The sequence below is a fragment of the Argopecten irradians genome, chromosome 5 (genome assembly GCF_041381155.1).
Source record: "Argopecten irradians isolate NY chromosome 5, Ai_NY, whole genome shotgun sequence".
In the NCBI taxonomy this organism is placed as follows: domain Eukaryota; kingdom Metazoa; phylum Mollusca; class Bivalvia; order Pectinida; family Pectinidae; genus Argopecten; species Argopecten irradians.
Window position 1 is genome coordinate 33,766,512 of NC_091138.1, and position 12,517 is coordinate 33,779,028.

The following is a 12,517-nucleotide window of genomic DNA, read 5'->3' on the forward strand; positions in this document are numbered from 1 at the left end:
CCAGTGGTTGTAACTTTTGACCTTAATGTAAAAGTTTGCAGAGATTGACAGATGGTAAAAGGAATACACTGTGACCTGTGATTGTAACTTCTACCTTTAATTTACAGAATGTGGAGGTCAAGAATGGCATTTAGGACAGGAATACACTGTATGACCTTTGGCTGTGACCATTGACCTTTTATTTACAGGATGTGGAAGTAGAGAAGGACAGTTGGGTACAGGAGTACCCTGTGACCTTTGGTTGTGACCATTAACCTTTGACCTTTTATTTACAGGATGTGGAGGTAGAGAAGGACAGTTGGGTACAGGAGTACCCTGTGACCTTTGGATGTGACCATTTACCTTTGACCTTTTATTTACAGGATGTGGAGGTAGAGAAGGACAGTTGGGTACAGGAGTACCCTGTGACCTTTGGTTGTGACCATTAACCTTTGACCTTTTATTTACAGGATGTGGAGGTAGAGAAGGACAGTTGGGTACAGGAGTACCCTGTGACCTTTGGATGTGACCATTAACCTTTGACCTTTTATTTACAGGATGTGGAGGTAGAGAAGGACAGTTGGGTACATGAGTACCCTGTGACCTTGATGCAGTTTCTCTTGTTTCTGTACCATAACCAGCCAGAGTTTATCTCACTGTCATCCACACCAGAAATGATCGGGAGTCTGGCCTCTACTCTCTTCCCCAGTGCGATTTTAGAGTCTGACGGGGGTGACGTTACAACGCCGACCGAGGAATTCAAACCTTTCCCGGACTCAGAATCATTTGTTAATATAAACACACCTGAAAATTACAAACCTGGTAAGATAATTAATTTACACATTGAAATCCTTTAAAAAATGAAGCATAAAATGAGAGATGCTAAACTCAAAAGTTCATTAAATGATGCCCTAGGTTTACTTTAAAGAATTTTTAATATAACCAAATAATCATATGGAGTATCATTTCATTATGTTATACACATGATATTGCAGGTTTCCTGACAGGCCACCCTGCCCGTAAGTTTGTAATGGACTTCCTAAGGACCATTGTGATAGACAGTTTCTCCCAACAAGTGTCGTTCAAATCCACTACAATACTGGACATTGTGCTCGATGTAAGTCTGTCAAATATATATAATGTCATGGGTTTGATACCTTTCACTGGTACTACATATGCCTATGTCCTTCAAAATTACATGTATGGAGGAATGTTGGAGGGATGGGTGGGTATTAATCATTGTTTATGGGGGTCGTTCTGATTTATCCAATTCTATGTAACCAATGGCTATGATTTAAATGTTTGGAACAACATTTATGTTACAAAAAAAATTCTGGTTGTATGAAGTAGTTTGACAATGTCTTGAAACAAACATTAATATGTGAACTGGATACAACATACCGTTGAAATGAATATCTGATTATCACTGTAAAAAGTGAAAAAGAATGGTGATAGATGTACTTGGCCCTATGAACTGTAGTTATTTCTCATCCCAAAAGCATAACATAAATGAAAGTTTTGCTGTATCCTGATGAAGTGCCCTGCTTTATGATAACCTCCTCAGAAAAGGACTCACTTTCGTAGGTGATCATTTTTTTATTGAAAAAAAAATTGTTTCATGAAGTGTTTGCTGAATGTAATGTCATCGCTGTTCATGTTTTAGGCGTCTCCTGAGAACGCGTCGAGGGCCCAAAGGAAGGAATATCAGACTGAAATTATGAAGACTGTGATGGAACACTTAGTGGCAGCAGATGTGTTGCTAGGCGACCAGGCAGCTTTACCAATCAGTAGTGGTGGTAGCTACACAAATATGGCCAACAACGTGTTCTACTTCGCCAGTCGACTGGTCGACAAAATGTGGCAGAGTAAGTAACAGGGATACAATATTTACTAACAAGACCTTGAATCAGCAGATTTCATGAACAGAAAATTTGATAGTATAGAAAGAACAGAAAATTTTACTATTACTTTTTCAAAAGTAAGTTGTAATAGGGGAAAAATACAATACTACCATCCTTTCTGGTAACATTTTTGGATGGAATTGAGAAGGGAACTTTTTGTATGATACTTAGTAAAAATTGTATAGATAAAGTAAGATTGATGATTGATGATTGCAGGCAAATTATTTGTAGGAAGTGTCAACATTGTGACATGTCAACAAAGCATACATGTATATTGAATGTGACATAGTCAACAAAGCATACATGTATATTGAATGTGACATAGTCAACAAAGCATACATGTATATTGAATGTGACATAGTCAACAAAGCATACATGTATATTGAATGTGACATAGTCAACAAAGCATACATGTATATTGAATGTGACATAGTCAAAAACTATACATGTATATTGAATGTGACATAGTCAACAAAGCATACATGTATATTGAATGTGACTAGTCAACAAAACATTGTTTGACATGTATATTGAATGTGACATAGTCAACAAAGCATACATGTATATTGAATGTGACATAGTCAACAAAACATACATGTATATTGAATGTGACATAGTCAACAAAGCATACATGTATATTGAATGTGACATAGTCAACAAAGCATACATGTATATTGAATGTGACATAGTCAACAAAGCATACATGTATATTGAATGTGACATAGTCAACAAAGCATACATGTATATTGAATGTGACATAGTCAACAAAGCATACATGTATATGAATGTGAATGTGACTAGTCAACAAAGCATACATGTATATTGATGATAGTCAACAAGACATGTATTGAATGTGACTAGTCAACAAAGCATACATGTAATTGTACATAGTCAACAAAATACATGTATGTACTAGTCACAAACATACATGTATATTGAATGTGACATAGTCAACAAAGCATACATGTATATTGAATGTGACATAGTCAACAAACATACATGTATATTGAATGTGACATAGCAAAAGCATACATGTATATTGAAGTGACTAGTCAACAAAGCATACATGTATATTGAATGTGACTAGTAACAAAGCATACATGTATATTGAATGTGACTAGTCAACAAACATACAGTTATGAATGTAATAGTCACAACTAACAACATACATGTATATTGAATGTGACTACAACAAAGCATACATGTTATATTGAATGTGACATAGTCAAAAGCATACATGTATATTGAATGTGACTAGTCAAAAACATACAGTATATTGAATGTGACATAGTCAACAAAGCATACATGTATATTGAATGTGACATAGTCAACAAAGCATACATGTATATTGAATGTGACATAGTCAACAAAGCATACATGTATATTGAATGTGACATAGTCAACAAAGCATACATGTATATTGAATGTGACATAGTCAACAAAGCATACATGTATATTGAATGTGACATAGTCAACAAAGCATACATGTATATTGAATGTGACAACAAAGCATACATGTATATTGAATGTGACATAGTCAACAAAGCATACATGTATATTGAATGTGACATAGTCAACAAAGCATACATGTATATTGAATGTGACATAGTCAACAAAGCATACATGTATATTGAATGTGACATAGTCAACAAAGCATACATGTATATATTGAATGTGACATAGTCAACATAGCATACATGTATATTGAATGTGACATAGTCAACAAAGCATACATGTATATTGAATGTGACATAGTCAACAAAGCATACATGTATATTGAATGTGACATAGTCAACAAAGCATACATGTATATTGAATAGACACTTTCATAGTCAACAAAGCAAAATATGTATATAAAATGATGAATGTGACATATGAATGTGAATAATGAGCAAGTCAACTTGATTTCAACTTAGATAGTTACTTAGTAAAGTATGATCATATGTAATGGAAACTTTGTAGATAAACTGATTTAAATTTGTAATAAGATGTATTGAGAAACATTGAATGAAACTTGTCTGGTTCTGTATTGAGTTATTTTATTGTCCGTGTTTTAACAGATGTGTTCACTCGAGAGTCCAAGGAAGTGTTTGAATTCATCAGTAAACTCATCCAGCAAGCCAAACGTAAAGGTAACATCCTGTTGTAATATTGAGGATTACCTGTAGTAAAGTTGTGGTTTTGTGTCAACTGGTCAAGACTTTAGTTCATATTTGTATTGGACTAGATACCTGTTTCAAAGACTTACTTGTTTGTTGGTAAAACCCAAACAAACTTTGGTATTATTGGATATTACTGTGACCCAATTTTCTTTTGCCTGCGATTTACTTTCGTGAATTTCGCAGTTTGTCTCCATCCATGAATTAACATTTACATCATTGATTCTGATAGGAAAAATTTCAAATTAGCAAATGTTTATCTTCACGAACTTGTTTTGAAATGGAAATCATGAAATTTAAAAGCAGAGAGAGAAAGCTGGTGTACAGTAAATGTTCTTAATGATATTGATTTGAATATTTTTCCCTTCCAGCTTCGGGAGTGTCGCTGGATCTTATCTACCGGTCACTGAACCGGACTGTACTGTTCCAGTTGTCTCGCCCTATACAGTCGGTGGCAGTACAGACCACAGTACTGGACGCCCTACACAAACTGACCAGTAACCGTGGCCTTGTATTTGGTCCCGGTAACTACGACCAGGATTTCCTTGTGTGTCTGTGTTACTGTCTGTTACAACTCACAGAAGATCCCAAGACAAGGTACGCATTGTGTGATATCATAGTTAGGGGGGATGAGATTGTCATGTCTTGTTGTGCCTGGTCTCACATTGATATATGGAGGCTTTTATGTCTAACAGAAATTACTAGTTCACTAACTTTATCATCGAGATAAATAACACATGATATCCATCCAAGATCTGCTGTCAACGAAAATTTTAAGGTGATTTAATTTCTTCAAAAAAAAACGTTATGCAAAAAAAATTAGGCAACAAATATGATTATAGAATTTGACTAAGATGACGACCAGTGGTACATGTGTTATCATTTCAGTACCAAACCTCTGTTTCTGGGTAAGTTGGCAGGGTACACGATTGGTGTCAGTCAGATTGTTTGCACCATGTGTAGTATGTTTGTAGTATAACCAGGTTCTGATGAAGTTTGTATTCCGGACTGAAACTTATAGAAAATTTTGGTATTGATATAAATAAAAAAAATTTGCCAGTTGATATTCAAGAAAGTTTTATTTGAATAAACTTTATTTGAATGTTTCATTTTTGACAAAAATATAAAAAATATTCTTGCTATTATTCTAACAGTGCATTAGTCATCACCTTATCAGAAATTTTATGGTTACTTTGGTTACTAAATCTTGCTTTAAGCTTTGGTCCAGAAAAAGTTACTGTTGAGGTGTTGTAGTAAATAGAGACCTAAGGGAGACATGGAAAAGAATGGATGTGAAAAAAATACTGAACGTTTAAAAAACGGAAATTCATTAAAACATGCATTTTTAGCCCACCATCTCATGATCGCTTTTTGTCTGTGGTCCGTGGTCCATTCGTCCGTCAACAATTCTTGTTATAGCTATTTCTCAGAAAGTACTGAAGGGATCTGTCTCAAATTTCATATGTAGGTTCCCCTAGGGCCCTAGTTGTGCATAATGCGTTTTGGGACCGATCGATCAACAAGATGGCCGCCAGGCAGCCATCTTGGATTTTGATAGTTAAAGTTTGTTATTGCTATTTCTCAGAAAGTACTGAAGGGATCTGTCTCAGATTTCATATGTAGGTTTTCCTAGGGCCCTAGTTAGGCATATTGCGATTTGGGACCGATCGATCAACAAGATGGCCATCAAGGAGCCATCTTGGATTTTGATAGTTAGTTTGTTACTGCTATTTCTCAGAAAGTACTGAAGCAATCTGTCTCAAATTATATATGTAGTATGTTTGAAAAAGTTTTAAAAGCAGATAAAAGATCCATCTTTCCATTGTCAGACATAGATTATTCTTTGGTGGGTGCCAAGATCCCTATGGGATCTCTTGTTACAAAAGCAATATGATGACTGTTTTTCATTTCTTGACAATGCTCTTAAAAAGGTTCAGACATTGTTTAATTTTTAATTTTTAATGCTTTTATAATTAACTTCCGATAGTAACTAGATTTGCATAATATTTTTTAGTAATTATTCCTATCACACAAAAAACTAATATCATTAAAGATGCTCCATCACTGACAAATGGTATTTTTCTCTATCAAAAACAGGAGCAGATGGATTAGTATTTTTCTTCAGTTTCAAAAGTTACTTACTTTACACCATTACCATCATTGTAAAGTTTGAACTTCTGATTTTACTTCAAGATGAAAATATAAAAAAAATTGTTAATTGCATCCCGAAAAATATTCTGTAGCACTATGTCCTATATGGAATGAAGTACTGATATATGCTTGCACCAAAAGCAAAATTAATTATTTTATTTTATTTTTTATGTTAATTACATATATATATACACGATTAAACACCAATAATTGTTAAAATGATGAGTATCGTTTATGCTCTATTGACGATGGAGCATCTTTAAATATGATTTACTAACTTTACAGAATCATTTCAGTTACAGACTCACACCGACTAAATGTATTTGGTTAACGTCGTGAGACAGACATCAGAGTATACTTCTCTATTTCAGTGCTGCTAACCTACACGGCGGTAAGGCCATGCGTACAACGTGGCATGTTAACATGGAGGAAGGTGAGGAGATGACGGACGAGGGGGCAGACCTCGCCTACATAGAACTTAGCTCCAGTGTTATAGAGGGTCATCATCTAGTGGCCAACGCAGCCAAACGGGTCTGGGAGGAGTTGTACGCCTGTAAAAAACCTGTAAGTCAAAACTCATAGAACACAATATAGTTAAACCTGTCTATAAAGACAATCCAAAGGACAGAATGAATGGTCTTTATAACCAAGTGGTCTTTGTATACAGACCAAATTTTGTTAAAAGTGTACTTTTGGGTCTCAAAGAAAACTGTTGAGACTATATACAGAAGTATTCTCTAAAGCAGGTTTGACTGTATATGTGTTAGCGAATCTACCCTGCTACAACAATGTCGGAATACTTTCATAAAATAATGTAATTAAAAGAAAATGTTATAAACTGGTATTATGCTGAAACTCTCTATGACTGTAATCAAGTAGGTATTTGTGCCAACGTATAAAAGTAAGAATTCTATCTGTTGTTACCTGTTATTGAATGATGTCTTTATCTCTTTCCCTGCTGGATCAGGTTCTAGAAGAAGTGTTTAAAACTCAGCTGAACAACATTGACCCAGCCAGTTCAAAGATTACCTCCCCTGATCTCAGCTCTGTACGGTAAGTTTCTAGAAGTGTTAAAAACTCAGTCGAAACAACATTTACCCAGCTAGTTCAAAGATTACCTCCCCTGACCTCAGTACCATTACCACGGTCAGGTGTTATCAAGAAACAAATACATTATTAACACAAGACTTATAGCTTTAATCAGTAATGATAGAAGTAAAGCCATGATGTTTGCTTCCTGATATCTCAGCAGAAATCATCATAACACTTCACAGCAATTTGATGTGTAGCTGCATACAGGAAGGAAACTTGAAAAAATTATTACATAAACATTTTATTTTCTTACAATGCTTCCATTAGGGTTTATTTTAATGATTTTGTGTTCAGGGGTCTGATACAGGAGAGTTCCTCTAAAGTGTGGATAGGGTATGCTGACTCAGAGAGAAAAGGAACCGTCTCCTACACAGAAAGACTCCCGGCCCAGATACAGTCTGTAAGTAACAAGATATGTAATGTATAACTCATTTGTTCTTATTCCAATATTTTTAATAAAATTGATTATTCTCAAGAGAAAATATTCTGCTTGGTGAAGAAGTGCTTTCTTTAAACTTCTAAATGAAGATCATAGAGTGTCATATCAAAAGTTTTTTTGTTTTCTGTTATTGGGTTAGAATACAATGATAAGTATTTGGTGTTATGTTTTATAGAAACTACAGAAAGTTGGAAGTGGCATGCTAAGACTTGCTACAAGAAAGCCAAAGAAGGAACTGCCCCTAAAATCATCTCCGTCTTCTAATGTCCACATGACAGTAAGTACGATTACCTTAAGGTGGTATGCTACCTTTATAAACATATACCTCATATGCAAACAGATGATTTCGATAAAGATGTGTCGTAAGTCATACAGGTTTCAGTCCTTTCCAAACAATAGCAACTGTACAGTTTGTAATTCATTCTGAAATTTATTTTGAAAAACCCAAAAATAAGAGGATGCTTGTGAATCACTTGATTGAAATAACTTGACTGGTTTTTTTACCTAAAATGGCTTTTGTCCACTCCTATTTAGTTATTGCATATTACAGAGTTATCATCCTTTAGGGAAGGTAGCAATAGACGTCATTATTTTGATATTTTCTCTTAAAAATGTGATGTTACACAGTCTTGTAAAAACACATGATGTCACAATAGATACTTACCAGCAAGGGTAGATAATATGCATATTCCCTGACATGTAGGACTATGTACAATGATTTGGAAGAAAAAGTTTGTGGACATTCAAAGGAAAGCTTATGCCACTGATAGAAGATTTATCCCTCACTGTTTCCTTTGCAGGATTACATATCCTGGACGCTAACACACATGGCTATTGTCAAAGACCTGTCAGAACTACAGTTCCAACAGTATATACATGTAAGTATTGGAGGTTCTTTTTTCATCGAACCGTTTTTACTTGGGCATGGAGGGTTAGGTATGGTAGTGAATAGTGATAGTAAAAATCTTATAATTTAGTTCTATTTTGTTGACTTACCATCAGCTCACAACAAAGAGATTGAATTATGTATAGAGACTTCAGCTAACTGCAGGTAAACATGAAATTTATTCTGATTTCTGATGCATGGAAAGAAGAATTAAGCATTCCTAAAAACCGAAAAGATTTTTCAGAATTTTATTTATCAAAATGTTAATGAAACTTTTGTATATTAGAAAATGCCTTGACATATTTCATGTGTTTAACAATCTTATTCCATTATTGCCATGAACTTTTACATCTTACTGTATGTTGATGCTGATGTCAAGGCAATACAATATTTTTCATACGACCAACTTCAAATCCTATATCATTAGCAATTTACACATTGTGCAGGGTCAAGAACATATGGCTAAATACCTGGCTGAGGAGTGGGCACAGACTGAAGGGGAACTACTGCGAGAGAAGGGATTGTGGGGACCACATGTGGGGAGTCGACTGGACAAGTGGCAGTCTGACATGACTGAAGGTGAGTTATCTCCCTTACTGTGGACGCTACAGACATAAATAATAGTGAGTTATATCTCATATAACTGTGTCAGCTTCAGTTCCTGTCATTTGTTTTAGTAATACAGAGGTATAATCACTCTTAATTAAGATATCAGATATTTTGTTGTTCTATTTGTACTTTTATTCAAATCAGAATGCTTCATTTTATTGCAAAGGTCCATGCCGAATGAGGAAGAAGATGGTGAAGAATGAAATCTTCTTTCAGCACTACCCATACAGACCAGACATGGAGGACAGTGTGAGTATTGTTCAGTTAACTTCTTAAGGTACAAATCCCGTCTCTAGGGATGAACCAAGTGGCAAAATGGTCTTTATCGCCAATTACACGTGTCGGGTTAAAATCTGCCATTTTGGTCCCACAGAAAATAGTTATATTAAGTATTTGGTCTTTATATAGAGGTGGATGCTATACCAGGATTTACAGTAGAGAACCATTTACAAATTTTGTTTTGGAACTTGATTTTTAGAAATTTCTCAGTATGACCTTTGTGTAGATCTAATAACACTTTACTTTATATTGGTGATTTAGGCTTGATACAACAATAGACTTCAGGATCATGAAACAAACAAAAAAGTCCAAAATTGTTTTAAGTTTAGACTCAGCTAATCAAAGATGACGTTTCAAAAAGTTAAGTCATTTCTGATTGGCCAAATCTAAACAAAGTCTAAGATTGTTTCATGATCCTGGAGCCAGGTGATCTTAATTATTTCTCTCCTGTCTTTCAGCCATTGAAGTACAAGGTAGCCATGAGCTTTGATAGTAAGGAGTACTACGAGCGGTACAGACCACAGACCCTGGTGGAGCATGGCAAAGAGATCCTGCCTATACAGATGGGAGTGGACAGTGGACTGACCGGCAGTTCGGGGGGCGGTCAGGACGAAGACAGGTCTCCTGTCGGTAGGTATTAGATAATTAATTTAATAAAAAGTGGGAAGAGTCCTATAGAGGGTGTCTCTGCTATCTTGTTGCATCCCATTTTGTCACAATTTTATATGGAGGTTGTACCAAACACTAGTTTTCTTTTAACACTAAAACCTATAACATTCTGAAAAAGCCCAAGCATTAAATGGACTGTATCATATTTGTTCCAATAAGCTCCCAGGGAAGTTGAAAATTAATAATAATAAAAAAGATCGTACTTGATAGGACCTTTGAGCTAACATTTCACAAAATTATTGCACAGACTGTCACCCAATAAACAATTTTCAAAAGAAATTGAATGGAGAAATCTTCACGGTTTTCAAAGTTTTCTTCTGTATTTAGGGGGAAGGGTGCTTATAGGGACAGGTATGCTTGTTGGATCGAATATGGTACATGTAACACAATAAATCAAACCCAATACTAAGTCTGTCCTGATTGTTTGTAGATATGCTGAGCATGCCTAAGTTACTACCACAGTCTAACAGTCAAAAGTCGTCGGAGGCGGACGACGACCTTGACGAGTCGACCATAGAAGGCGACCTTGAAAAACAGGAGAGTCAGGATAATACTGGTGAAACTGTGACAGAGGTGCATTCTGGGGGCAAGACCGATAACAATCAGACTATCCTCAGGATCCTCGGCGAGGGAGAAAAGGTGAGACATAGGAAAGGATACCGACCAGAGATAGACACACAAATGTCAAACCTAGTAATGAAATGTATCAGTTTAGTGATAAAGGCTCTGTAAAATAATGCAATTATTATGTCCAATATAAATTAGAGTGTATAGTATTACTCATGTTGCTCGGATTTGATATGGAGTTGGAAACATTTTTCCATCTGTTACAGTCAACATTTAAATGTGTATGATAAAATACTGACTTTATCCATCCATTATTCTTTTTATTCCTCTATTTCTCCCAGATAACCAACATCTTCCGGTGTGCAAGGATATTGGGTTTAGATACAGCAGAAGGCCTTCTCCTGTTTGGACGGGAACACTTCTATGTTATAGATGGTTTTACCATGTTAAGGACGCGTGAAATCCGGGACATCGACAGTCTACCTCCAGAGTAAGTTTCCATATTTACTTATATACATACAATGGCTACTGATGCACAGTGATAAATCCATTTGCACATCCAATATCCTGTTTGCATAGAAGTTTAAATGGACCCATAACATTTCTGGAAACGGGCCACTTAACTATGTTGGACCCTTTGTTTTATTATGTAGTATGCAAAGAACCCAGGAATAATAATTCTAACTATAGAACAATTAAATTATAGTTTATGAATGGTTTATTTGTAATTCCAAATAAATTTTGTACTTGTAGCCTTCATGATCCAATAATTCCAAAAACCACAAAAGGCACCGGATCACAGAAACGAATGTAAGTGCTGACTATGTAACATTTACTGAACTGACTTTCTGTCTTTCAAAAGATAAATACCAAAATTGAGTGCCAGATTAAACAGAATAATTCAGTTACTATCTCCCGTCTTCATAGAATTTTATATGAAGTCTTATCATTTTCATAGAAAAAAAAATTCTTTTTGAAAGAATGCAATGTTTCGTCTTCATATAAGTTCACGATGGATTGGCCTTCAATTTTCTGGGTTTCATCAATTGTCAAGTTTATATGGTAGATAACCAAGATTAATTCTCTATTTACAGATGTAGCAAGTTTGCCCATGAAGATATAAGAGAGGTGCACAAGCGGCGTTATCTATTACAACCTATAGCTGTAGAGTTCTTCTCCGCAGACGGAAGGAACTACTTATTATCATTCCCAAAGAAACTCAGGAACAAAGTTTATGCAAAGTAAGTGTTGGGCATCTGCTCACAATTGTAAGCAAAACACATAGTTTCTTAAAATATTCAGGCCATAAGATGTCCATGATACATGGACCATCCACTTGATCATTGTCTAACTACACAACAAAATTTGTTATGTGTGGAAAATTTTGTTATGTGTGGGAAATTTTGTTATGGGTGGAAAATTTTGTTATGTGTGGAAAATTTTGTTATGTGTGGAAAGTTTTCTTGGGATTGTTTTTTAGCATCAAAGGTAAAAGGTCACAGTCCCTGCTTCTGGAGATGGAAACTTTTGTTTCATTTGGTCTATTAATATTCATGTCTGTTTATATCCAAATTTCTTAGTGATGATTTTAAACTGCTGCATAGGTGGCAAACTCACATACATGTATATGGAATTCTCATTACCTTAATGCCATTATGTGTTGTAGGTTTATGGCAGTGGCTACTTCTATGACAGACAATGCCCAACAGTCAGTTTCAGGGCAAAAACATGGCGCCAAAGTGGAAGCAGGGTAAGAATATGGATATTCTCTTCGGTTACAGGACAA

At 35.3% G+C, this 12,517-nt stretch overlaps 1 protein-coding gene across 5 annotated transcripts in view; it reads left to right on the top strand.

Annotated features, from left to right (window-relative positions):
* The window catches only part of LOC138323613 (WD repeat and FYVE domain-containing protein 3-like), a 59,501-nt gene that overhangs the window by 31,718 nt on the left and 15,266 nt on the right, over positions 1 to 12,517 (top strand). For all 5 annotated transcript variants that reach the window (XM_069268331.1, XM_069268332.1, XM_069268334.1 and 2 more), the window contains 18 exons: positions 537 to 801; positions 975 to 1,096; positions 1,643 to 1,844; positions 3,941 to 4,012; positions 4,411 to 4,636; positions 6,562 to 6,754; positions 7,158 to 7,243; positions 7,577 to 7,682; positions 7,897 to 7,998; positions 8,522 to 8,599; positions 9,054 to 9,186; positions 9,383 to 9,465; positions 9,954 to 10,125; positions 10,595 to 10,803; positions 11,073 to 11,221; positions 11,485 to 11,541; positions 11,826 to 11,972; positions 12,398 to 12,481. In XM_069268331.1, coding sequence (XP_069124432.1) covers positions 537 to 801; positions 975 to 1,096; positions 1,643 to 1,844; positions 3,941 to 4,012; positions 4,411 to 4,636; positions 6,562 to 6,754; positions 7,158 to 7,243; positions 7,577 to 7,682; positions 7,897 to 7,998; positions 8,522 to 8,599; positions 9,054 to 9,186; positions 9,383 to 9,465; positions 9,954 to 10,125; positions 10,595 to 10,803; positions 11,073 to 11,221; positions 11,485 to 11,541; positions 11,826 to 11,972; positions 12,398 to 12,481 — 2,486 coding nt within the window. The remainder of the gene's footprint in view (positions 1 to 536; positions 802 to 974; positions 1,097 to 1,642; positions 1,845 to 3,940; positions 4,013 to 4,410; positions 4,637 to 6,561; positions 6,755 to 7,157; positions 7,244 to 7,576; positions 7,683 to 7,896; positions 7,999 to 8,521; positions 8,600 to 9,053; positions 9,187 to 9,382; positions 9,466 to 9,953; positions 10,126 to 10,594; positions 10,804 to 11,072; positions 11,222 to 11,484; positions 11,542 to 11,825; positions 11,973 to 12,397; positions 12,482 to 12,517) is intronic.